General features: G+C 43.4%; 1 protein-coding gene across 19 annotated transcripts in view; it reads right to left on the bottom strand.

Annotated features, from left to right (window-relative positions):
* The window catches only part of Itpr1 (inositol 1,4,5-trisphosphate receptor 1), a 338034-nt gene that overhangs the window by 182947 nt on the left and 128957 nt on the right, over positions 1-26130 (bottom strand). For 14 of the 19 annotated variants that reach the window (XM_006505623.1, XM_017321407.1, XM_006505627.1 and 11 more), the window contains 7 exons: positions 18486-18572; positions 16019-16177; positions 13465-13563; positions 11887-11970; positions 11633-11779; positions 4465-4560; positions 2827-2871 (listed from right to left, as the gene is read on the bottom strand). In XM_006505623.1, the coding sequence (XP_006505686.1) occupies positions 2827-2871; positions 4465-4560; positions 11633-11779; positions 11887-11970; positions 13465-13563; positions 16019-16177; positions 18486-18572 (717 nt within the window). The remainder of the gene's footprint in view (positions 1-2826; positions 2872-4464; positions 4561-11632; positions 11780-11886; positions 11971-13464; positions 13564-16018; positions 16178-18485; positions 18573-26130) is intronic. The other 5 variants (XM_006505626.1, XM_017321409.1, XM_006505630.1 and 2 more) reach the window with 1 other exon arrangement.

Raw genomic sequence — 26130 nt, 5'->3', positions numbered from 1 at the left:
GAAAAGAAGTAAGAAAACAGCTACATACGGCTGAGATCTAGCCTCTGTTGCCCAGAAAATAGATCTCGCCTTGTATATATCTGTAGTCTCGGCTAACAGGTCTACTCGGGATGCTGGGGCTTGTGGGGATTGTGGTGGTGCTAGAACCCGAGGGTTCCAGACCTGCCCTGGCAACATAGGAAGACTCTGTCTCAAAAACCAAACCACAACTAAAAATCCATTTAAGAAATTCTCAGTACCTAAAAACCCAAGGCATTTTACTCTCTCTTCACTAAAGGAACATCTGGAGCAAGCACATTCTGTGCCTCTATTCAGGAAGGAAACCATGGACATCTGTTCGCACCAAATTCCTGCCCCCTGTCACATGTCCTACACACCACTCTCAACACAGGGTCTGAACCAACTATAACTAAGGGCATGGTTACAGGCAGTGACAGATCAGAGATAGCAGCAGATCCTGAGGAAAACTGTGCCTTCAGTATACTTTCTTTACCTAGCCAGGGAACCCAGCAGCAGAGTCGCTGGTGTGCATGTGCCATCTAGTGGGAAGAAAGGCACATGTGCAAAGAGCAGCAGAGAACAAGCCTCTGATTGGGCTTTTGCTCTCTTGGGCCAGGCAAGTGAGCATTGATTTCAGAAGGCGCAGCGCACAGCTAGTTAGGTCTACCTCTTCCTTGATGCCAAGCCCCAGGAAAACCATACGCAGGTGAGAAGAGGATGCTTTTCACCCAGGTTTATGACTACCCTTCCCTTTCTCACTCCCGTGCTAAACAGGCAAAGAAGGGAAGCCGGGCCCTCTCAAGGCTAATACTTGCCTATGAAGACCAATACTGTGCTTCCAAGTCTCTTGGATACAAGTGAGACACTCTCTACACACTCATTTTCCATGTGCACCCAAGGTCCAGCAACCTTGGGACCATTAGAGAACTGCCATCTTGATCCTCACCCAGCCTGCTGGTGTATCACACTATAAGGAAGCATGAGGCTCAGAAAGACCACTCAACCCAAAAGAACCTGAGATACACATCATGTGAGACCACTCACCTAGGCATTTCCTACCTCTTGTGAAGTCAAGATGACCTGCTGGATATGAGCACACTAAAGTCCTTACTGATCCTGTGCAACGTGAAAATGTTGCTGGTACAAAGAAGGAATCTGAGGCTCAGGGAGGGAAAGCTACTTATTCAAGATCATATGACTTGTCGATGATCAGTCTATTTAAATAAAGGTCTGTCTTTCTTCTTCCTCCTTGGGTTTGCAAGCACCACACTTTATCTTACCCTGCAAATAGTGTCTTCCTTCATATACAGAACCTAATGGAATGATGCCATCTCCTATAGTGCCCATGGCTCACTTAGATAGCATCTCCCCTTCTAATGATTAATGATTTATCTTCATGCCAAAGGTCAGACTCCCTCTGTGATACCTCAGCTGGCAGCGTTGATGCCATACATGGCAGTTACTTCTCTCAGATAATGACAGTCCAAGAATAAGAAATATCAAACAAAGTGGGCGTTGGTGGCTCACGCCTTTAATCCCAGCACTCGGGAGGCAGAGGCAAGCGGACTGCTGAATTCGAGGCCAGCCTGGTCTACAGAGTGAGTTCCAGAACAGCCAGGGCTACACAGAGAAACCCTGTCTCAAAAAAACCAAAAAAAAAAAAGAAATATCAAACAAGAAAAAACAGTCAGGCCAAGGGCTCACACGAGCAGCAAACTGGATTAGGTCTGCTTTCTAAGATGGATTAGCTGTGGGAGACAAGCTTTCCACTTGTCTGCATAAGTAAAGGTGACAGAAAGGCAATGGGAAGATGGAGATGGGTCCCAGGCACTCTGTAGGACAGAGAGGAGGAGATGTCACTAGTAAAGCCCTAGAAGTCTATGTAGTCATTCATGGCCAGAAGTCCTCAGCCACAATGGACTTTCTTTCTTTTATTGCCAGCCCTCTACCCAAACATAACTAGAAAGTTAACCACTAGCACAAGATTCCTGGGCCCTTCCTTTGGACTTATCTCTGCCTTACTTCCCCTCCTTTATGTGCTGTTCCCAAATTTCCTAGAAAAGCAAGTGCCCTTGAGTCTAACTGCCACACCAGCCACTGAGACCAGGACACGTACTAACTTGTCAAACAGACAGCAACGGTCTGGCATTTTGTTTGGTTTGAATTCAGCATAACCAAGCACTCTGCAAATAGAACCATTCTGTGGATATCCTATGTCCATGAAACATAACCACTGCTTTCTTCATCCCCTACCTGGGGTACGCACAAATCAATATTCCTTGGTCACGATTTTTCCAAAGCTAAATCCATTTGTAATAAAATTCCAAATCACATCAGAACCTAACACCATTTTGACTTTGTAAAAAAGCAAAGTTAGAGGTCAGCCATCTGATTGTCCCATTGGAGGACATGTGTCCCAGGCTTCATGTGTTATCTCAACAGTCGAAAAGATACTACACACTATCACTTCAAAACCTGGATGAGTCACAGGTCAAGGTCAACAGCACTAAGAGACTATTGTTGGTTAGAGGCCACCTTTGCATAAGGACCACCACCATCTCCCACCCAGAAATATTCCAAGAGACGCATGCACTTCTCCAACTTAGAAGTGTAGACTCTTGACCGAACACACAGGCAAACCATCAAGACCACAGGAAGGTAGGACATTCTCTAAGAGAAGAACAGAACAAGAGCCTGGTGAAGGTGACCTAAATCTTCCCCTTCCCCAACGCTCACAGGCCACTTGACAATTTCTTAAATGCGGCTCCAGATTACTTGGCCTTATCCCTACCAGACAAAGACAAGAAGGCTCTTGCCTGTACTTACTGAGGGCTGAAACTCCAGGCATTCTTCCTCAAAGTCAGGGTCTACCTGATGAAAAAGAATCATTAGGAAATTAAAACATCCATTTCTTTCTCAAGGACCGGGACCCATCTGCAGGAGACGTCAATACCTGCAGTCATCCTTGAACGGCTAAGAACTCGTCCCTTTCCCCTATTTACAGAACCAGCATGCCACAACAACGACACAAGTCACAGTTACAGTACACACACAACAATCCACCAATCACTAGTAGACAGTTCAGCTCTGAGAATAGACAGGGAAAACACAACAAATTCACTAGGAAAGCAACAGTAGAGACCTAAGATAATGTCAACACACAGTCATTGATTACCCTGCTTAGGACACCTCTACATTTACCTTAAAACATAGCAGGAAAGACAAACAAACTTAATCTTTAACCTCATAACCAAAGGTTTTTCAAAGCTGCTTAGATGGCTCTCTTCCTCCTAAAGATTCCATCTTAAATGTCAACTTGGACTTCTTCATGTTTGGGTCTTCAGTATTTCAAAATCATCAGTTCATCCAAGTATCAAGACACTCCAGGTAGTTTACACATTTAGAATCCAAATTCCTAGGGCCCGTGGCAACAGAAGCAGGACTGATCCTGACACAGATCCTTACAAATTCTGAGCCAGTGGTGCCAGACACCCGTGGGGTCTTTGGCTGGACTACTAGAATGTGAAAATGATCGGACGGACATCTTCCCTCAGATCAGAGGAAAACTCCACATCAGTTACGCTGCAGGATGTCCCTTAACGAAATACAGAAACTGAAGTGGAAATTCCACGCATCCTTCGACACTGAGTCTTTCCTTTTCTCAAAAAGCTTTCATAAGCTAAATACAGTAGATAAAAGGCTGAGGCAGGAGGATAGAGAATTGAAAGCCAGCCTGGGCTGCAAAGTGAGGCCCTGACTCAAAAAGTTAACTTGAGTGGTGCTTAGCATATGTGTGTGTAGGGGTATGTAAGTATGTATGTATGTATGTATGTATGTATGTATGTATGTATGTATGTATGTATGTAAGTACGTACCTGTGTAGTGGCACATGCCTTTAATCCCAGCACTTGGGGGGAGGTTAAGTGAATTGCTGTGAGTTCCAGGCCAGCCAGAGCTATATAGTGAGACCTTTTCTCAAAATAATTTGTTATTTGATTCGTGATGTTCTTACAAGACTGATGGCACCTATGTCTCCCCATAACACTCCGAAGAATCCGATTTCTCTATGAAATGCTCTAGTTCTCCATGCGCTTCAGTGCTTCTGATTTTATTTACCATGTGACCAGGACATGTGTTAGGTGTGGGGTTTTCAGATGACTATAAGCAAAGTGGCTTACAAGAGCAAAGCAGGTGAACTGCCCTACAAACCTACAATAGCATTACACTCTAACTTCCTTCTCCTTACATCTTGCTCAGGAGCCCTGCCAAGTCCCACAGTATGCCAGTCATTTGTAACTTTTCTTTTCTAGAGAAATGAGAAAGAAGAACATAGAAGGGCAGACGAGGAAGCCCGGTGGCTGAGGGCTCCCTTGAACCTCCAGGCGTCCAGCTGCTACAGGCGAGTGAAAAACAATAATCATAGTGAACTCACTTCCCAAGAGAAAACCATGTGCTGCTACTTACCTCTGCAGCCAAGTAATGCCCTGTAGCCAGGTGCTTGAACCGGAAGAGGCTATTCCAGTACCCAGCTCCACCCCGACATGGGTCGTGCTGGACTACCTGCAAGAGCGAAGATGGTTAGTGGGTGTGGAAAAGTTGTCAGCCCACAATGAAATGCCACTGAACTGGAGACAATGACAAGTCACAGTTTACTAGCGGTATTACTAAGGGGTTAGCATCCTTCTATAAAACTATGCCAAGTTTCAAGATGGAACACCTCAATTTAGAGATACAGAATCATGAAAATGACGTTTCTCTATATAAGGGATTGTCTCCTGGTTAACATAAAATGTCTAGAATAAGAACTAAAACACTATTTAGATCTCTGCCTTAATACTAATAAATTATAAAGCTCATTGGCTAGTTGTATATGTATATGTGCATGTGTGCCCACACATGCATGCATCCATCTTGTGCTTGCACATGTAAAAGCCAGAGGTTGACTTCAGGTATCTTACTCCATTGCGCTCTCTGAACCTGGAGACTTCCGTTCTGGCTAGATTGGCTGGCCAGCACGCATCTGATGATCTGCCTGTCTCTGTCCCTGCACCTAGCCCTTATGTGGCAGTGGAAATGCAAACCCAGGCCCTCATGCTCACATGACAAGTGATGAGCCATTTCCCTTACCCCAAGACAAAAGATTCTGAAATCCACCCACAAAATGCAAAAGTTGATTAATAAAAATTCAGAGATCTTTCCCATGCATGTACTTGGGTATTGCAACACATTTGCAAAGCTGTGCTCTCAAATGTGAGAGCAAGGAGAGTCTGGGGCAATTTACCATAAAATTATTATTATTCAGTCATAATACTGCAACTGACATATAGAACTATTGTGCTGCAGTCTACAGATGATGTATGAAACACATGTATTTGTTAGATAGGGAGTGGTGCACCTCTGTGGTCCCTCAGAATAGGTGTTGCAGCCCAGTGAGAATATATCTAAGTACAAGGCCTTAGTAAAGAAGAAGATCAGTTTGGGAGGAAGAGCTATAGAGATATAATGCTAGAAACAGAGAAAGTTCCAGAAGTTTGTCTAAATTTTTGACTGAATATTAAAACACCAATAACTAAAGACCCCATAAGACCACGCAAAATGATTAAGGTTGCCAGAGGAAGAGTTCAGTGGTAGAGCACTTGCCTACCACACACAAAGTCCATGCTTTATTCACACCTATGCACATACATATACACATGAATGTACCTCATATACACACAAGTCCCTGAAATGGCAATGCTCCCAGAGTTCCCATGGGGCTGGGAATGGTTCCGATTGACAACCCTTGGCAGAGAGATCCTGTGGTCCATATTGGGCGTTTACCAATAATAACGGAGCCTCACAATGTAGACTGCTCTACCTTGACCTAGTAATGCATGAGAATGATCTTCCACAGGACCAAACTGATTCACAGGAAGGTGACTCCAACAAAACAAAACTGCTTCCTCCTAAAAAGAACAACAAATCCTATACATCCAATAAAGCTACACTTTATTGTCCTTATATGTCCTTTATGTGTCCTTCAGAGAATTACAAACTCCTGCCTGCACTGTCAAGCCATAAGGCGGTGACCCATTAACTCAGTCAGATGACATTAAATGCTCCAGCTTATGTCAGGGTGGGTTGGTCAAAGTCAAAAACATACCTGAGAAATAATGACCTGTGTCATTATTGACACATACCCATACAGTCAAGAAACCTAAAGAACTCTGCCAGGATAAGCACAGACATGCACGCTCAAGGAGCACCAGAGTCAAGATTATGAGACAATGCAAATGGGGGGGGGGGGCGGGGCGGCAAAGATTTCAAAACCATTGTACTAGCATCCCAAGCATTATAAACCACGCATTACTGCCTAATTAGAATTCGAAATGCAACAAAACCACTCTTCAGGAAATGAAAGCTGCATGGAGAGACCAGCACCACAACACACTGATGGGAAGTAACGGTGTGCAGAAGTTTCGGGGTGGGTGGGGGTAGCCTGGGGACACGTCACAGGTCCAACTTGAATCTGTCACCCAAGATTCTAGTTTTGAGACGTGAAAACACTTGCACACAAATGTTCATGGCTGCATTCTTCATGGGAACCAAAATGTAAAAATGACCCAAAAGTTCTAAATGATAAGTAAATAGAGAAAAGGTTTAACTCATATACTGCTGTGTTACAGGGTGTAAGGGAAATAAAGTACTCACGCATGCCAATGTGGATGAACTCTGAAGGCAGAGTCTGCATCAACTGAATGTGTGCGCCCTTCCAGAGATTCCTATGTTGACATCTAATCCCCAAAGCTAAGGGCTCGGAGCCTTCTGAAGGGATCTACACTACACCCTCAAGCAAAAGACCCCAGAGAGCTGCCTAATTCACTGTGCTATGTAATTACGTTTAGAAATCAATTTCCAGTCCTTTGTTATAGCAGCCCGAATTACAGTGAAACACTCCCCTGCGTAAGAGAAGCCACACACAAAGAATTGTTTACAGGGAACATCCATGGAAGAAGTTGACTTTGCCCCAGGAGGCTGAGATGGAATTGGGGCTGGGGTGAGGATGACTAGGGACTGCTATTAGAGATAGGGTTTCCTCAGAGATGGTTTTAAAAAGTTTATAGGGCCAATAATTGCACAGCCCCACGAACCTATTAGAAATTATGGAATTGAATAGGTTTCAGTGTGAATACACAGTGTGACTTGCATCCCAATAAAGCTATTAATTAAAAGAAGGAAAAACATTTGTAAATGAGAGCAAAACAAAGTTACTTCCACACAAATGAGAATACAGACAATTTGTTGAACTACAACAAACATGGGAAGTTCTTCTGAAGAATGAAATCCTCTATGCAAACTTGGATCTTTATGAAGGAACACAGGGCTTAGGGTGTAACAATGAAAGCAAACATAGAACATCTGCGTGATTCTGTCTGCATGACCTTGAGACATAAACAATTGCTGCTTCCTTGGGTGTCCAGTGTTTCGGCTTCTCTGAGCCATACCACGCAAAGGGTTGTAATACAAACAAGGCCATATATATATATATATATGCTTATATGAAGATCTAAAGGCTACTGGCTAGACACCCCTGGGAGCAAGGCATACAATAAAGTAAACTGAAGTTTATGATCCATGTAGAAACAAAATATATGACCACAACAACACAAAGACCAGAAGAGAGGAAACTACTGTAACACATTACCAACACATCACGCTAACGAAAGCTGGTGCCTATGCTAATACGTGAGACCCTCAAGAGCTCTTCCGAAATTTTCTTTGAATTTTTATCTTATTTTACGCGTATGAGTGTTTTTGCCTGTTGTGTATCCGTGAGCTGTGTGCATGCAATTCCCATGGTGACCAGAAGCAGACGGGAGTTACAGACAGTTGCTTTCTGCCTTGTGGCTGCTGAGAATTAAGCTCTGGTTCTCTACAAGAGCTACTAGTGCTCTTCTCTCTAGGACACCTTAGTGTTTTAGATCCACAAAACACATGGTGTTATTTTCCTTCTTATTTTGAAGGACAGTTTCCAGTAAGGCCGGAAACAATTTAAAGAAACCCTAAACTTTTTCATAGGAAATTCAGAAGAAAGAAGACAAAGAAACAAACAAACAAACAAAAACTGGCAGGAGACAGATTTTAATGAAGCAAGAAATTGACAGCTGGTTGTCCTCAGAGCAAAAAGAAAATGCCCTCAAGGGAACTTTCAAGTTAAATTTCCTCGGAAAGTTGTCAATCTTTTATTAATCTCAATCAATTTTGAATAAGGAAGGCTTGGTGAATGGTTTTTAAGGCACTGGTGTCAGAGACCCTGATTTCTATAGGCTTACATATTTTCTTAACCATGTCCCAGCAGAGTGAACATCTGTTTATAAAGTGCCAACTGTACAAAACTATCCCGTCCACTGAAGAAATGGCTCAAGAGAAGTAGTTAAGGCAGGAGACAGTCTGCTTTCCCTCTACTTCCGACATGTTTGGTTTTTCCTTACTTTGTATTTCCACTTCTAGTTACCTTGGGAGACTGCTGTCCTACCTGTCTCTTTCCTCTCTTACCTCCTCCCGTCCCCGACCCCCTGACTTCCTCCTCCTGTATCCTCTCTGCTTTCCTCTCCCACTCCCTGACTTCCTCCTCCTGTACCTTCTCTGCTTCCCTCTCCCACTCCCTGACTTCCTCCTCCTGTATCCTCTCTGCTTCCCTCTCCCACTCCCTGACTTCCTCCTCCTGTATCCTCTCTGCTTCCCTCTCCCACTCCCTGACTTCCTCCTCCTGTACCTTCTCTGCTTCCCTCTCCCACTCCCTGACTTCCTCCTCCTGTATCCTCTCTGCTTCCCTCTCCCACTCCCTGACTTCCTCCTCCTGTACCTTCTCTGCTTCCTCTACCCACTTTCTTCTTGGACACTATTTTGAGTGCAAAGAAAAGAACAAACACAAACTGTGAACAAGGAGGATATCTGTGAATAAAGACAAAGTTCTTTCTAGCTCTCAGGGAACTCCCTGAATGGAACAAGCTAAATGGACTGACTGTCCCTAAACAGATGTGAACAGCCAAAGAAGAAATGCTTCAGACACCGGAGAGGAAAAAGCAAAGAAAACTGATGGACAAGCTAACATACCCCCCCCACACACACACACCCCCACACACAAACAAAGAGGAGAGATGGATGGATAAGATGAATGTAGGTAGATAGGTCATGTGTCTTTATCATGGCAACTGCAGGAAATTATCTACCCAATGCCAGGATGAGCGTATTTCTACATCCAGGTCAAAGAAAAGGAAGGAAATTTGTAAATGGGCAAAGTATTTGAGCAGATACTATACGAGAAAGGCTGCACAAAGAAAAGATGAGCACAAAGGAAATCAGCAACATCACAAGGGAGGGCAAAGGCCACGAGGAGCAGCACTGTCATATCTGTTTCAGTGGCAGCCATGGAAAAGAACAGAGAATCTTGAATGCTCAGGGAAGAATTCGAAAATACTCCCTCTGCTTTAGAAGACAGGTAGGCAACTTCATCCTTGTTCTCAGTTTCCTTTCTGTTTTGGTTTGGGTGTCTACAGCTAGCCTAGCTTGACTCTGAACTCATGGTAATCCTGCTGCCTTGGCTTCCAAATGCCGAAATTAGCAGCATGTCGTCCCCACTGGATTTGGATTGGCAATTTCTTATAACATTGATCCTATAGCCAATACAGGCTTCAGTTATCCCACTGTCGTGCATGCAAACACATGAAAACTTATGTCTAAGCACAAGTGTCCCTGAAGCTTTATGGATAACAGCTCCAAATTATAAAGAACTCAAAAGTCATCAACAACTGGCAAATTTACAGGCTGCATAGGCTGAAAGCTGCTCCGTGCCAGTCAAGGGAGAGGCTGGCCACCTATCAGCAGTCACCTATCCAGGAGCAAATGGGACGTACTCGGGAACAGGCTGGGGGACCTCGTATGGGCTATTGTTCTTCTGGTGCCTGATCCAGGTGCTGGTTCTTAGCTGAGTGGAATATAAAAAAACATAATTCTGTGTTTATGACTTGGGCATTCTACTATATTTGCCAAGGGCAGAAGGCAGGAGAAGGGGCATAGGTAACAAATAGAGGCAGAAATGCACTACACTCAGCGGGAGACGATGGAGGACAGCCCTGCCTTCCGTCATGCTCTCAGTCGAACACTCCTATCAGCCTCTTCCTTGGTCTTGCAAGCCTATTATTCCTCAGACAGAATCGCTGCTTTCTGTAAGCAGCTTGTTGACTGTGCCGACTCTGTCACTCAGAACACCTTTCCGGACTTCTCCCTGCCTGGGAGGAACATTCCCAGTGCCCCGCAGCTTTGGCAGTTGCAATTTGAAGCGCTGGTCTCCAGTGTGGTCATTTCCCCCTGTTCATCCCGTGTTGCTCCAAAAGCCAGGTTACTCAGTGTTGTGCCAAGCCTGTCTCATAATATTTCCGGGTCCAAGCCTTTCCCTTACATGGCAGGAACTACCCCACTTCTCTCCCTTCCACATGCAGATCATCTAGGAAACATCAGTCAAATGCTCGCTCTTTCAATCTTTGAAGGTCTTGTGACAGTTTAGCACTCGTATCTAATTCCTTCTCCTCACCCCCTCCAGCCAACTCGCTAATCTCCCTGCCTTCACTATCAACCCTCGCCCTTCCCCTCTGCCTTCCCTTTCCCCACACATTGACTTTTGCTTTTGGTTTGGGACCAGTGTACTGGGACACCCACTGTCTTTTAGGAAGTCTTAATCCTCACCCCATCAGTTCTTCCTTCCTTACTAAAACCTCCTGAGCACGGGGAACACCTCTCCAGTCACCCCAAAACACCTCTCCAGTCACCCCAAAGCTCCAGAGCACCAGGAACAGCCCTCCTGGCACCCAGGCCCTCCTGCTGAGCACACCTGTCTAGACGCTTGCTGCTTTTCTTTTTATGATTTGAGAATTTCACGTATGGGTATTGAAATTACATAATTTCCCTCCTCCTTCAACTCCTCCCTTGCCCCCGACTCTTCTCAAATCCATGGCCTCTTCTACTTTAAGTCTATTATTATTACTAGCCTGCTCATAGGTATAAATGCTTAGGATTGGATAACCTATCAGCTGGCTCATCCCTGGAGAAGACTGGATCTCCCCTCTCTCAGCAGCCACTAATTTGCCTGGAGCTTTCACCAAGGGGTGGGGTCATGTGGAACCCCCACCCCCATCCACAGAGGCACGTCAGCTTTGGTGTTTCCTCAGAGCTTGTTTAGGTAACCCTATTGTTGAGATTTTGGGAGTGCAGCTTACCCATCATATGCAGGATATATACATACACATCAAGCAAGAGAAAGGAAAGAAAAAAAATCAGAGGAGGACAGGGGAAGGTAAGAAAAAGACATTTCTGGTGACTTGGGGAAAGAATGTGTATCTTTCTCCGTAAAACCATGCAACTTCCGTCTGCTACATCACGGTGTGCTTGCTTCCCTGGGCCATGTCTACTAATTTTTATGACTATCTTGGTATGATTTAGAAACACAGCTGCTGAGAGGTTTAATTCTGAGCTCCATCACACCCCCACACACATACATACACACACACACACACACACACACACACACACACATCCCCAGTCGCTTCCCTCACCTCTCCTGCCTCACGCTTTACCTCCACAGCCCACTGCTCACCTCCACTTCCCACAGGGCTTTGGAACTGGTGGCCGATGTGGCTGACTGCCTGCCGGTGGTCCTCAGGAACACATGCTGCTTCTTCCGGTGCTCATCGCAGGTGAGAAACTTCTCTTGCTCGGCATGGAAGAGCCTCACCACATCACCCTGTACGTGAACACAAGATGGAAGGGAAGGGTTTGGGAAACGGGTTTGGAAACAAAGCCAACCTGCTACTCTGAGAAGCGCACGGTGCCAAGAAGAGTCGCACTTACTCCTTTGAGAATATCGTCTTTGTTATCACTCCATTTCATGAAAAGCACTATCTTCCAGCTTGTATTACAGTTGACGGAGTTGACCTAGAAAGCAAATCAAAGTTAATTTTTCACATAGCTCCTAGAATAGCCATGTCATATAGACCCAAAGTTCCTCCCAGGAAGGCCAGCTGGGCTTCAGTACAAACATCTTGTTATATATAGTTCAGAGAGCTATAGCGTCCCCTGAGTTTTTGTGTGTCTGAAGGCAGAGGCCCCAGCTGGTGGAGCTGTTTTGGCAGGATCTGGAATCTTTAAGAGGAGGGACCTAGCTTCAGGAAGTTGGTCTCTAGAGTGAAAGGCATTGAGGTGGATGGCCTGGCCTTGCCTCCTGGCCACTCTCTCTGCTTCCTTCCTATGGACGGACATACAGCCTGACTGGTCAAGCTGTTCCACTCCCATCCCTGTGTCTTCCCCACCATACATCTTAGCCACAATAAACCTTAAATTGCTTTATTTTCCCCAGGTATTTTGTCGATGAGTAAAGGCCATGAGAAAAGTCCCTAATACATCCCGAAGAAAGAACCTCAGAACGCACGTGGCGGGGAAGAACATTTGGCAACAAACGGTTCGTTTGTGCCCGTCTCTACACATGCTCCAAATCTGACCTGAAGCTCCAAGCCCTGGTTCCCTCCTGCCCCTTTCGGAATGCTATGTTTCTCTCCTCTAAGTCTCTGGCTCTGTAGCCACATGTATAAATGCCAAATGAAATAAAGTACTTATAAAATGGAATGAGATACTGAGGTAAGAACTGGTCCACTGCACACATTTGAAACCGCCAAGGTTGTCATTAACAGCAAGAGCAGCACCTCACGTACTCGCCAGCAGCACCCTAAGAAACTGGACCTCCTTTCAGACTGGGAACTGATGCACAGAGATGTTAAGTAACTCATCTGCAGTTCCAGGGCTCAGGCACCACGGGCTGAGATATGAATTCACATCTTTCACAATCCAGAGCTCATGTCCTCTCCATGAGACAGACATCGTATCATAAGAGATTTAGGATGCTGTGTCTGTAACTGCCCAGGGAGACACAGTGAGATTGGCAGATGTAGAGATGAAAATAAGAGACTGTAGCAAGGCTACACACAACCTGTAATGTAACCTCCTGAGAATTACCATAAAACACTCTCCTTAGGGAGTCAAACTGAAAAAAAAAAATGTGTTCCTCCAGCTAGGGAAAAAAAAATGGCAACAGTAGCATTTTCAGGCTTAACCAATTAGAGAATGATTCTTCAGTGATGCAAAGTTTATCAAACTCACCACTCATGCAGAGACCCACAAAACCTCATCACAGTCAACAGTGGGCCTTGGGCTCTTCTCCTGAAGAACTGGCAGTATCCTGAATTTCTGCTCAAGTCACATGCAGTGTGTACACACACACACACACACACACACACACACACTCTCACTCTCTCTCTCTCTCTCTCTCTCTCTCTCTCTCTCTCTCTCTCTCTCTCTCTCAGTTCCCCACAAAGCCTGCTTCTATGATCCAACCCTCACCCATATACCAGACTTCAACTTTTCCAATGTCCTTACCTCATTGCAGCCTGGGTTATCCACCAGCTGATGACTGCTGGCATGTAGAGGCTGGCCAGCATTGACAGGATTCAAAACTACCTTGTCGCCTATGACCACCTGGAAAGGAAGGAGGAACACAGCTTTTTAGGGGACAGGTACTGCTCCACGGTTCTGGAACACCCATCACAGCAAGCCTGTCACAGCACGTGTGAACTTTTAAAGCTTGACCTGTGCAGCGTGGTTTGTGTTCTGAGAGAAGGCTGAGGAGGACTTCAGTGCACAACTATTGCATACTTTGATAATCTGTGAGTTGGTCCAGAGCACTAGAAAAATGGGTTTTTATTATTATTGTTATTGTTATTATTATTATTATTATTATTATTATTATTATTATTCAGTTGAGAAGCTTGTATAAATAAGCTCAACTCAATTTGGGGGAAAACAAGCAATATACTATTTGAGTTGTTTTTTTGTTTGAAAGAATGAAGCCATTATCATGTTTCTAAAGCACTGATCTTCAAAATTGTGACTACAACAGAAGGAAATTTTTTTTCTATTATTAGATTACTATATTTATAGATAGATAGATAGATAGATAGATAGATAGATAGATAGAGAGAGAGAGATAGGTGGATGGATGGATGGATAGATAGATAGATAGATAGATAGGTAGATAGATAGATAAAGACAGACAGCTTTTACATTTTTTTTTTTTTTTCGAGACAGGGTTTCTCTGTATAGCCCTGGCTGTCCTGGAACTCTATAGACCAGGCTGGCCTTGAACATCCACCTGCCTCTGCCTCCCAAGTTCTGGGCTTAAAGGCATGCGCCACCACTGCCCAGCTAGCTTTTACATTTTTAAAGTTTATTTTTATATTGTGTGTATGTGTGAGTGCCCACTTTCTCTGTATGTACACCATGTGTGTCCTGATGTTCCTGTGGAGGCCAGAAGAGGGCTTCAGATTCCCTGCAACTAAAAGTATAGGCAATTCCAGACTGCCAAGCCATCTCTCCAGCCCCCAGCAAGAGATAGTTGAATACAGTAGTGGATAACTAAACAAATGTGTCTGTCCAGAAACTCGAACCTGCCCTTATGTGTAACACAGCCTGATACTTTTTATTCCACTCCACTATTTAAACGGACACCCTTAAAAGTATGACTGGGCCAATCCCTACAGGTAAGAAAAACTATTTTTTAAAAGATAATTATTAGTATTATACTCTCATGTAGGTCATAGATTAAGATACTAAATGACAGAAAAGCAACGATTTATTGAACACAAAACTTGGAACCAGGTACATTGGAAAGTTGTGTGTGTTGTACGATGTATGTGTATGTTGTATGTGAGTATGTTTGTGGATGTGCATGTGGAGGCTAGAGAAGGATCTAGAAGAACCTATATCATCTCCACCTTATGTCCTGAGACAGGTTCTCTGAGCACACCTAAAGTCTCCTGCTCGGTGAGGTGAGACTACCTGACGAGTGAGTCCGCAGGGTTATTTGCCTAGTCTGCTCTCCCAGTGCTCGGCTTAAAGGCAGACATAGGCAAGCCTGGTTTTTATGTGGCCACTGGGGATTTGAACTCAGGTCCTGAGGCTTGCACAGCAAGCTATCTCCTCAGCCCCACATTTGCTTTTAACGGAGGAAGTAGAAGGAAAGGAAGTAGAAGAGATGCTTGTCTTCCTATGAGGTAAAAACCTGCATATTTTGAAAATGATACATTTCGGAAAAATATATGACGAAATTTTCTATAGCATGGCATTACATACATACATACATACATACATACATACATACATACATACATAAATAAATAAATAGTCAGTCAGTCAGTCAGTCAGTCAGTATCTAGTTTTAAGTAAAGGGTAGGTAAGTATTTCCAGAATACTTCATGCTTCTCAAGGTGCCAATTTCCTTTTAGCTTGTTTTTTTAAAAGCATCTATTTTAGAACCTTAACAAGGTCAAGTACATAGCTGATAGCATTTAAACATATTCACTGTTAAGTGTGTGCCCACGTAATGACTGACTAATTTAACTTACAAATATCAGAAGTGTTCTCAGTTCCCTTGATAAAGGGATTCCGGTGGCTCTGTATTGTCTAGAATCCCAGGCCAGGGGCTTTCTGCATTTGCGGAGGCGATGGAGACACTGCCTGCACCCACTGACACAGGAAGCATGGGGTGAACAAACAATCCCATTCCCTACTAAGGCTGTTTCTTTTCCACTTTCCATCCTTCAGTATTTCCAAAATAGCTGAACACTGCTGCTGCACTCATGGAAGTGGAATGGCAAGGGATCCTTAACCAGGATATTAATTCGGGATGGATGTTTTCATGGTAAAATTACGGAGGTAATAGGATTTTTTTTCAGAGGCCCAGTAGGAAAAACATAGCGACTGTATTTAGGTCACACTTCACTCTTCATTTCCTTGTTTCCCAAACACTAGTTTCCATGGCGATCTGATCTCCTCATATGCCTGGGGCTTCAATTCTAAACCTTTCCTAGTCAAGCCTCAGGCACAGTTGTGGCTGGAAGCTTGTGGAGGGCTTTCCAGGGTCAGCTCTACTTACACTGTCTCCGATGGAGCGAAGCTTGTAGAATGGTTGAATGTAAAACCAGGACCCTTCATTTCCAGCCTCGTCCAACGTCACCCTCATGGCGTTCTTCTCTAGCAAGGCTGGGAGCCTCTTATTCACAGTCAGGTATTTATTGCTTTTCAAATGCAGGAGCTAAAAATCCATCAAGAGAATGAGATATGAGCGGGCCTGTGAACTCTCTGCCATAGCTCTCTTTGTCAAGTAAATTTTGTAACAGACATTCCTCCCACCACTAAGCTGCTGAGAAGCAGAAGAAACATAAAGTGCCCAACCTGGAAACAACAAGCAAAGGAACAGCGAACAGAGGCAGAGAAGAGGGCCAGGGAGAAGGAAAAATTGTTTGCCTTTTTTTTTTTTCCATCAACATGGCCTTGGGCAAGAGAGACACTGTGGAAGCCAATTATTCCATCATCTGAGGCTGCTAGAGAGGCATGGCATCATACTGTGGATAGGGGCTAAGGGACTGTAGTCTAGCTAGGCACCGATTCCAGAGGGGAATGAAGGAAGGGCGTTTTGTCACTATGCACTAGTCTGATTTAAAAGGCAGTTCCATCATTCTCTGTGAAGGACGCCCTGAGCATCCACCTTCACTGACTGCTGCATCCTTCACTCAAAGATGTTGATTACATGAAACATAAAGGAGGGAAGATGCAGATGAAAAAGAGTTTATCTAGTAATCTGGACCAGTAAGCATTACCATGGCTTCCCATGTTTATGGATCAAAGAGAAACACAAACTCATGACTTCTCAGTCCCTAGAGGGGGAAGGCCAGCTTGTGACTTCATTGCTGCTGCCCCATCTCTTGTTCACATGATAACACAAGAGCAGCAGCCTTAAAAGGCCAACGAATCTTGATAGGGCTGCTGAGAGTAGAGGAATAACCTGTACCATTTGTGAATTCTTGATGGCCTGTGGGTAAGATAAGTTGAGACAATAATGTCCTCCCAGGCCCTTGATGCTCCTCCAGGAACAGCCTCTGATCATCCACTGACTCACCTTCCCACAGGTGAGTTCCAAAGCCTGAGACCAGAAATAAAACTGAGATCTCTTAAACCCATTCTAAAAGCAGATACCTCGTCAACTGGTTTGGCATGTCTTCCTTGAAACCTCACAGGACTGGAATGTATTGGCTGCCAGTACCCTTCATGTACTTTTTAAATCCTCAGTTGCAGCCAGTTCTGCAATCTAACCAACTGAGTATCTCCTACTCAGCCTCAAAGGACTGGCCTCGCTTGACAACAGGATGGAACTTCACAAGGGCACATGGGTTGATTATCTAATGTTCTAATAGCTTTTGATAGCTATGAATAAGACCTAACCTAAGTAAACATTTAATCAAAAAGCATTAGCCAGGAATGGTGGCCCGCATACCTACAATCTTATCACTCAGGAGGACAAAGCAGGAAGAAGACCCAATGCTAGCCTGAGCTATACAGTAAGATCAAGGCAAGCCTGGGCTATACAGTAAGATCAAGGCAAGCCTAGACAACTTAGCAAGACTCTATCTAGTTAACTTTTACACATCCCCTACTTAAAAAAAAAATTCACAGAAAGTTATTTTTACCCACTTTTAGTAGTTTTTTTTTCCATACTAATGGTTAGCACTCTTCTAATCCCAATAGCAATAAAAACAGGAAGAAATTCATTCCTAATTAGTAGTTTACAAGATTAGCAGCACCTTCTGGGAAAGACCTGTGGAAGCCTTGTTTGGATGGTGTTATCTCTGCCGCAGGTTCAAGGATACAGAAGATAACAGGTGAAGCAAACAACTCTACAATATGACAGTTCTGAAATACTTTTGATTAATAAAAACTTATTTAAAAGAATATATATGATTAAAATTTTGTGAAGGTACCTGGGCCTTTACAAGCCCATAACCCCAGTGTTTATAGAGTAGAGGCAAAATAATCAAAAGTTGAGAGTCAGCTCAGCCACATGGTGAGCACAAGGCCAGTTTGGGCTCAGTGAAGCCTTGTACACACATAAATAAATACATACATACATACATGCCATGCATATGTGCATGCATACATACATACATATGTCTGTGTGTGCACATAACTGGTTTTATTTTCACCGGCAAACAGCTCCTAAACAAAAGCTAAAATGTAGTCAACTTTCACCAAACCTAAGAACTCCCTAAGACTGTCAGTGATGCAAAACCGTAACAAGTAGTATCTATCCTCTTCAGTCATCAAGTTTCCCATCTGAACCATCTGCATGAAAGTGATGAGCAACAGGCTGAGAAAGAAAATGCTTACACTATGCGTGACCCAATAGCATGACCAAGTGATATAATAAGAAACACAAGGAGGTTGTGTTTTGTTGTTTTGGTTGTTTTCAATAAAGTAGCTGCCATTGCCCCTATCACGAGTTTGCTTGCTCAGTTCTTTTTCTTTCTCATGTGTCAGCTCCAGAAGACAAGAGCAGCTGCGCCTACCTGGATCACGTTGCCATATTGGATGACGGTCCCCAACAATTTCCTGTTTTCTGTCTCATTCTGCTTCTTTTCCAAGTCTGCAGCATGCTGGAACATTGACAAGGAAGAATGGTCACAAAGAGCAAATAGTTCTATTCCTCTACAGCAACAGCAGTGATCCAAAACACACTGCAAGCGAATCCCTGGGTGCAGCCTAAGGCTCTATAAAATGAGCCAGGAGCTTGTGAAGCTCATCTAACTCAGCTTAGCTTATGTACTTGGACTCAGCTTTCAGGGCTTTGGGGGCTTCATTAATATGAGCTTGGAAGTCATGGGCACCTGCTTATAAGAAACTAGTCAAGCAAGCATGTGTATGCGCGTGCGTGCACACAAACACACACACACACACACACACACAAAGAGTAAGATCAGAAAGGAGTCTGCATTCCTCTTGTGATTTGCAAATGTTCTTTAAATCTTTGGAATAAAACTGAATTGAAAAGCCGATCTTGGGCAGCACGTGGTTTTGGGAACTTTGGTTTATTATGAAACATCTGTAAACTTGTTTCCTTATTTGTAAAACCAGGATAAAAATGCATATAAATCACCTTGCATAGTGGCTACTGATTGTTTCATATGTGGCCTGTTATTCACTACTGTCAAAAATTCATCATAATTTATTTAATTTTCATTTAGTTCCTTAAAAGAAAGATAGCCCTATTTTAAAACAAGAGACATGCAGTTATTATCATCAAACATTTACTAAATGGCAGAGGTAACCCTCAAAAATGTGTTTGGCTTAACCTCCAAATATGTACAGTGATGAATAAGGCTAAAGGCACACTCAGAAAGGTGACAAAACCAAATAGAAGGTCCTAGAAGAGGGTGTTGGGGCCAACATCATGAAAAGACATCTCTCATTCTTTTTTTTGTCCAAGCCGTATTAAAAAGGCTATCATATACATCAAAGTAAGCCAATGGGAAACTACTAACATTATGGACAATAAGCAGACTATCATTCAAGCCCATTACTCATCCTTAAAATGGATCAAAGAGACAAGAGAGGGAAGAAATGACATTCAGAACCTGATGGAAGGGGACAGCCCAATGACAGATAACGTAGGGAAGCTTCAGAAGTGTTTCTTTGCCGTGTCTGCTCCCTAGAGAATCACCCCTTTCTTCAGGCAAGATGCTACCAGATGCCTATAGGTTCCCTTTCTCAGGTAGCATACCTTCATTTTCACAGGACCTTTGGGGGACATCATGTTAGAGGTCCTACACTGAAACTTTATCATCTGACCAGGTCACTATATGTTAGTAAAACTCAAGATATGTCACAAGCATTAGCAAACTACCATAAATAAGACAGAAGATGGATGATAGATAGAAGCATTCAATCATTTTCATTTTAATTAGTTTTTTATGGACTTATTTAGTACGAGGGATAAAACCTAGGGCCTCGAACATGCTTTTACCTCTGAGCTACCTCATAAGCCAGTCTTTCAATAAAATAATTGTGGTGGCTTGGATAGGAATGGCCCCCAGAGGCTCAGAGATTGAAAAGCTTGGACATTCAGGAGTGCCACTACTAGACAGGGTTAGGAGGTGTGGCTTCTTGGAGTAGCTGTGGCCTGCTTTAAGGAAGTGTGTCACCGAGGAAATGGGCTTTGGGTTTTCAAGGGTCCAAGGCAGGCTCAGTCTCTCTCTCTCTCTCTGCCTCTCTCTGTCTGTTTCTTTCTCTCTGTCTCTCTGTCTCTCTGTCTCTCTCTCTGTCTCTCTGTCTCTCTCTCTCTCTCTCTCTCTCTCTCTCTCACTCTCTCTCTCTGCCTAATGCTTGCAATCCTTATGTAGAACAAGTACGATGTCTGCCTGTGTGCCACCATATTTCCCGAAATGATATTGGACTAAACCTAAGAACTGTACATAAGCCCCAGTTAACTTTTATTTTATCAGAGCTGCTGTAGTCATGGTGTCTCTTCAAAGACTAAGACTTCACATGACTAAGACAATAATTCAATCTTTATTATTAGTGACAAGATTGTAAAACTAAGAAATGTCTTAAAGATAATTTTAAAACAAGACTTAGGTGGGCTGGGCCAAAACCTTAACCATTCCTTCAAGTTCATGGTCTTCCCTAGCTCTGCCTGTGAGGCATGTGACTTACAAAGGGAAGATTTGGAGAAGATTGCAGGACGAAATCCCAGTTCACAGGCAGGACGATATGCAGGGAGATAATGGCCTGCCTATCAGGGGAATCCCTGCAAGGTAATCGTGTATATACCAGAGCTAACAGAGAGGGACCTGTTTCTTTCCTTCTCTTTTTGAATGATATACCAGTCTTCTACTCTCACTAATACAAAGATACAGCCACGGAACTCTAGTCATATGTCTAGTCCAGACATGGTGCCTTGCAGACAATGTAGTAGCACTCAGTATCCATGATGACCTCTGTACAAAAATCTCTCATTTTGTTGTCCAAGCTGTATTTAAAAGCTAACACATATATCACAGCATGCCAGTCTTACCCCTCCCCATCCTTGTTCTCCCAATATCTACCCTGTATCCCTATACCCTAGAGCTCTCTCTAGTCCCCATGGGCTGGATTCATTGGAAATCAGAGTTTACATGTCCTACATTGTGATTTGTTCTTTCTACTAAGCTATTCTCAGGTAACAATGAGTAGAAGTTCAAGAGAGTTAAAAAAAAAAAAAAAAGGTCATAGGGAGAAAAAAAAAATCAATGAACTCAGGAAAATAAAATAATATTAAAAAAAAAAAGAAGAAGAAGAAGAAGCAAGTACAGCTTTTCTATGCCCAGAACATGGTTAGGTTCAGGCATACAAAAGTCTTGAGTAGCAATTCTTGGCCTCACATGATTTTAAGATGGAAATTTCTCATGAACCTTTTCTTAGTCCCCAGAAATTCCAAAAGCCTCAGTTAAGACTTAAGAGCCTAAAAATATTAAGTCCCTTGCTGGCTGGTTTTATGTCAACTTGACACACAAACTAAAGTTATCTGAAAGGAGGGAACTTCTATTGAGAACATGCCTCCATAAGATCCAGCTGTAAGGCATCAGGGAGGACTCAGCTCATTGTGGGTGGTTCAATCCCTGGGCTGGTGGTCCTGGGTTCTGTAAGAAAGCAGGCTCAGAAAGCCAGGGGAAGCAGGCCAGTAAGCAGCACCCATTCATGGTCTCTGCATCAGGTCATGTCTCCAGGTTCTTGCCCTGCTTGAGTTCCTGTCCTGACTTCCTTTAGTGGTGAACAGCAATATAGAAGTGTGAGCCAAACAAAGCCATTCCACCCTGAGCTCATTTGGTGGTGGTGTTTCATCACAATAATAGAAATCCTAACTAAGACAGTTCCTACCTATGCTGAATGGGTGCAAATCAGTGTCAAACTGGTCATTCAAAAGATAATATGATGTAACAGAAATTAATTACAAGGCAGTGGATCTGGAGATCAAGGGTAGTTGTCTAAAATAAAAGGGAAACTCAACAGAAACCAGATAGAGAATAGAAGCCAAGATTTACCTAAAGACACCTGGAAGATCACAGTTAAAAGTTTGTCAGACTATGTTACATCTCTTTCATTCTGCACACTGATGATGGTGCATGCCGTCAGTACTGAACAAACACAGAAAGCAGGAACTTCTGGGCCACTTTGAACTTGCTTCTATAGCTTCTTATCATACAAGGAAAAAAAGTCTCCAATTTGCTCTTACTAATAGCTTGAATATAAAATATGTTTGTTCAGTGCAAGGACTGGGAGATGCCTTAGTTGGGTAAATGTTTGCCAGAGATCATGAAGAACTGGAGTGTTCAATCCCTAGAAGTCAGGCAGGATGGCACAGATTTGTAATTCCACTGCTGAATGTAGGGGAAGTAGACACAGATCCTGGTTTTATCTGGTCAAGCAAGACCCTGTCACAGAAAGAAGAGAGAGAAGAGAAGAGAAGAGAAGAGAAGAGAAGAGAAGAGAAGAGAAGAGAAGAGAAGAGAAGAGAAGAGAAGAGAAGAGAAGAGAAGAGAAGAGAAGAGAAGAGACGAACACAGTTCTGGCTTCTGAAGATCACCATCCAAGGTTAACTTGTAGCCTTTACACACATACACACACAATTACACATGTGAATGAAATCACATAGCACAACACATTCACACACACACAGGATAAATAAAATTCATTCAAGTTCATGAATTGGTCCCTAAATAATTCTCCTTCCAAAACAAAACTTGGTTTTGAAACATAGCCATCATGATTTTTAGGTTCAATAGGCAACAAGATAGGTAGATTAGAAAGTATCAAAACCCAGATTGCACCTGGGCCTATAGACTGAGGTTGTCCAATTCCTTGAAAATAATGAGGTCAAAGTTTATTAAACTCTTTAAATACATCCATGAATATACTGCAACCCAGTCTATTGACATAACCTTTCTAAGGATAATGGGGTGTGCTTCCTCAGTGGAGGAAATTTTACTCTGTAATTTTATTTCTAGGAGTTGGTCCACTTAGGCAACCTCACAAAAGCACAAAGTTATATACTGTATTGTTTTTGCAGGATCTTGACTAAGTCTCCCTTCCTCCCCTCCCCACAGGGAATGGTTATCTAAAATTTCAATATTGTCCTACAACAAAATAACCGTGTAGCCATTAAAAGGAACAGAAAACCTTCTGTTTACTCACAACAAAGAAAGAACTACAGAAACATCACGAAATTAGAGAAAATCGTGTCCCTTTGCCTAGAGTTTGACAATCTCCCATTCCATTCGGGGAGTAGTGCATACAGATGATGGAGATCAACATTAGTCTTCATCACGTCACATTCAGGATCCCAGGAGTTAACGGTCTTCACTTTTGCCACTGAAATTTATTTTGGAATTCTTTTCCTATAGTGCCCATTTGTATGGTTTCTGGAGCTACATCTTTGTGTGTGTGTGTGGGGGGGGGGGTCTCTATGGCAGGTGACTTGGAGATTTTTTTTAAGCCAGGTAAGTAAATTTTTTATATTTTTTTCAAGATCTTGCCAAGAGTAACACCTACTATTCATTTCCCTTACACAGTGGGGTAGGGACCATTTTTAATTTCTAAGGACAAAGTATTCCATCTGACAGTTTCTGGGCTGCTGACATTATCATATGCTCTAAACAAGATGAAGGTCAACTCTGATATAGTCACCTATTATTTTATTTCAGAAATAAAACAAGCATTATTAAATCGGTACTGGAAGGTCATAAAGGTAAGGTCACTGAGCTCTCAATGACACAATAGCAAACTGAGTTAAAGATCCAGAAAAACAGTTACTCCTAGGCTTGGAAGAAAACAATATAGATCCCTCATTCCTCTGCTTAGCTTAGGTCAAATAGCTTAATGACATGCTCAGTTCTCAAAATCCAAACCGTGCCCACACGCATTTCAAGGTTATGGGCAAACTACTCTCAGAAAACATTACTAGAGCCTTTATAACTAATGTGATAATGAAGGTAAAGTTAACTCACTTGGCCACAAGACTTCTGGGAAATTGGTACCTAAAGAGTCAAAACCCAGCTTCTGTTGGAGCAGGGAGCACACAGTAAGCAGCCACTAGATGTCATTCTCCTTCAGAGGGCTGTGCAAATTGCTTACCCCTGTCACAAGGACATTGAGTGGTCTAGACAACAAATTCCTTAAATGGCATTAATTAAAAATAACCTGACCTCCGACTCTCGGGTGCTGCCCGGTAATTGACCAAAATAAAAATGAAAACCCACTAGAGACCAGCCACAAGCCCCCAAAGGCAAGGAAGGCACTGACCAAAATACCACATTTTAATGACTGCACTAAAGGGGGCAGAAGATTTTTTGGGATAAGGGGAAGAAACTCCAACTTAGCAAGAAAGTATGAGCCATACAAAGTCAAGGGCAGCCATTGCCAAGACAGCAAGGCCATGCCAGTCATCTCAGATCAGGGCAGGGAACTGTTTTCCCTTTTACTTCAAAAACGTAAATAGCATATAGCCATAATACATCTCCCACATCTTTCTCTGTCTCTTGTCTTTAGTGTTTCTCACTCTGTCTCTGTCCCTCTCCCCCTCCCCCCGTCTCTCTCATACATACACATACACATACACATACACACACAGAGAGAGAGAGAGAGAGAGAGAGAGAGAGAGAGAGAGAGAGAGAGAGAGAGAGAGAGAGAGAGAGAGATGAATATTCTTAATCACCTTTAAGAATAGACTTTTAAAAACAAAAATGGTGTATTTTGTTCATGTAGTTGTAGGATGGAACATCAAAAGGAAGTGCTGATGGAAAAATGCATCGATCACAGGTTGCAAATGACACTAAAGACTCACATCTGGCTTTAGCCCAGCCATTATTCCGCGTTGCTGTGGAGCTTATCCCATAAGCCTTAACTGAATTAGCTGGCAGCACAGTTTGAAAATCGAAGCATTACACACAGAAGCATAGATTTCTATCTTCACTTGTCAAGGCGGTAGCCATGTGCAGCTCTCAATGCACCTTCCCACACAGCACAGCAGGGAGGTGGTGCTGCTCCCCTCCAGACCTGCAGGAGCAGGAACCCCAAGAGCAGCACTCTCTGGAGGACCCCTTTATTCATGTAGACTCCACGCTGGTTAAGAGAACTATGAACCTCAACCCCTATGGTAAAAAGTACAGAAGAAGAAAGAGTTTGAGATGTATTGCTAAGATCTCACTGATGGGGTGACCTTCATACCAGATTTGTGAAAGTGAGACAACTAAAGACACCTAGGGCATCCACAAAGATACTGCCCCAGGCATCTGCACCCTAGGAGGAAGGAGAATGGAAAGACCTTTCCATCCCTTCAACAGGAAGCCCATGTGCCCATCACAGGCTTGGGGGTTGTGGGGTGCTTCTGACTGGCACAACGATTAGAGGGGATGGAGCACAGCAAGTGACATTCAGTGGACAGACAGGCTGGTCCTCATGAGATGCCTGGCTCAGTCCTGTGCAACAAGTGGCCATTTCATCCTACACAATCTCGTGGCTCCCCAGACATTCACCTGAATTAAAATGCACCTGCACCTTTCAGAACCCTGGACCCTACTCCACTTTACACCTCAGGAAAGGGCATAATTCTGTGTGCCTCATTAGTACTATCACCAATATGCATTCACAAGTACTGCAGGTACTGTTGAATACAGCAAAGTGCACTGTACGGTCTTCCTAACAGAGCCAAGAGCTGCCGGTCATCATGAAAGTCCCATAACAACAGCAGGCTTCCGACATGGCAAGTACTAGCTACCTGTGTCAGTCCCACAAGCCTGGGAGGCTTCTCATCTCCCAGAGCAGCTGTCACTACACGTTAACTTAAGTGTGCAGTTTATTATATAACTTATCATTTCCCTTTCTATCTCCTTTGTCATCTGTTTTAAAAAACCGATATCTAGGAAGCCATCGCATATTTGGAAAACTACAGTATTTTCTATGAAGAGGTAGCAATGGGCCAGTGGAGACTAAGCCCAATGTGATGAGTTCTGTAAAAATGACATAATTCTTTCAGTCTTTACATAATCTTGCCCCCCCCCCAAGGTCTTTGCTTTTGTTCTTCTGCTCTGTAATTCTGGGAAATATCTCAGACCGAGGCTTACATGTTACCTCCCTCTCCCTCCAGGAAGCTTTCCCTGATCATTGCACCGCACTCTCTTA

Source organism: Mus musculus, chromosome 6, assembly GCF_000001635.26.
Source record: "Mus musculus strain C57BL/6J chromosome 6, GRCm38.p6 C57BL/6J".
Lineage (NCBI taxonomy): Eukaryota > Metazoa > Chordata > Mammalia > Rodentia > Muridae > Mus > Mus musculus.
The sequence above is the reverse complement of the archived record's forward strand: the minus strand, read 5'-3'. Positions and strand labels throughout refer to the sequence as shown.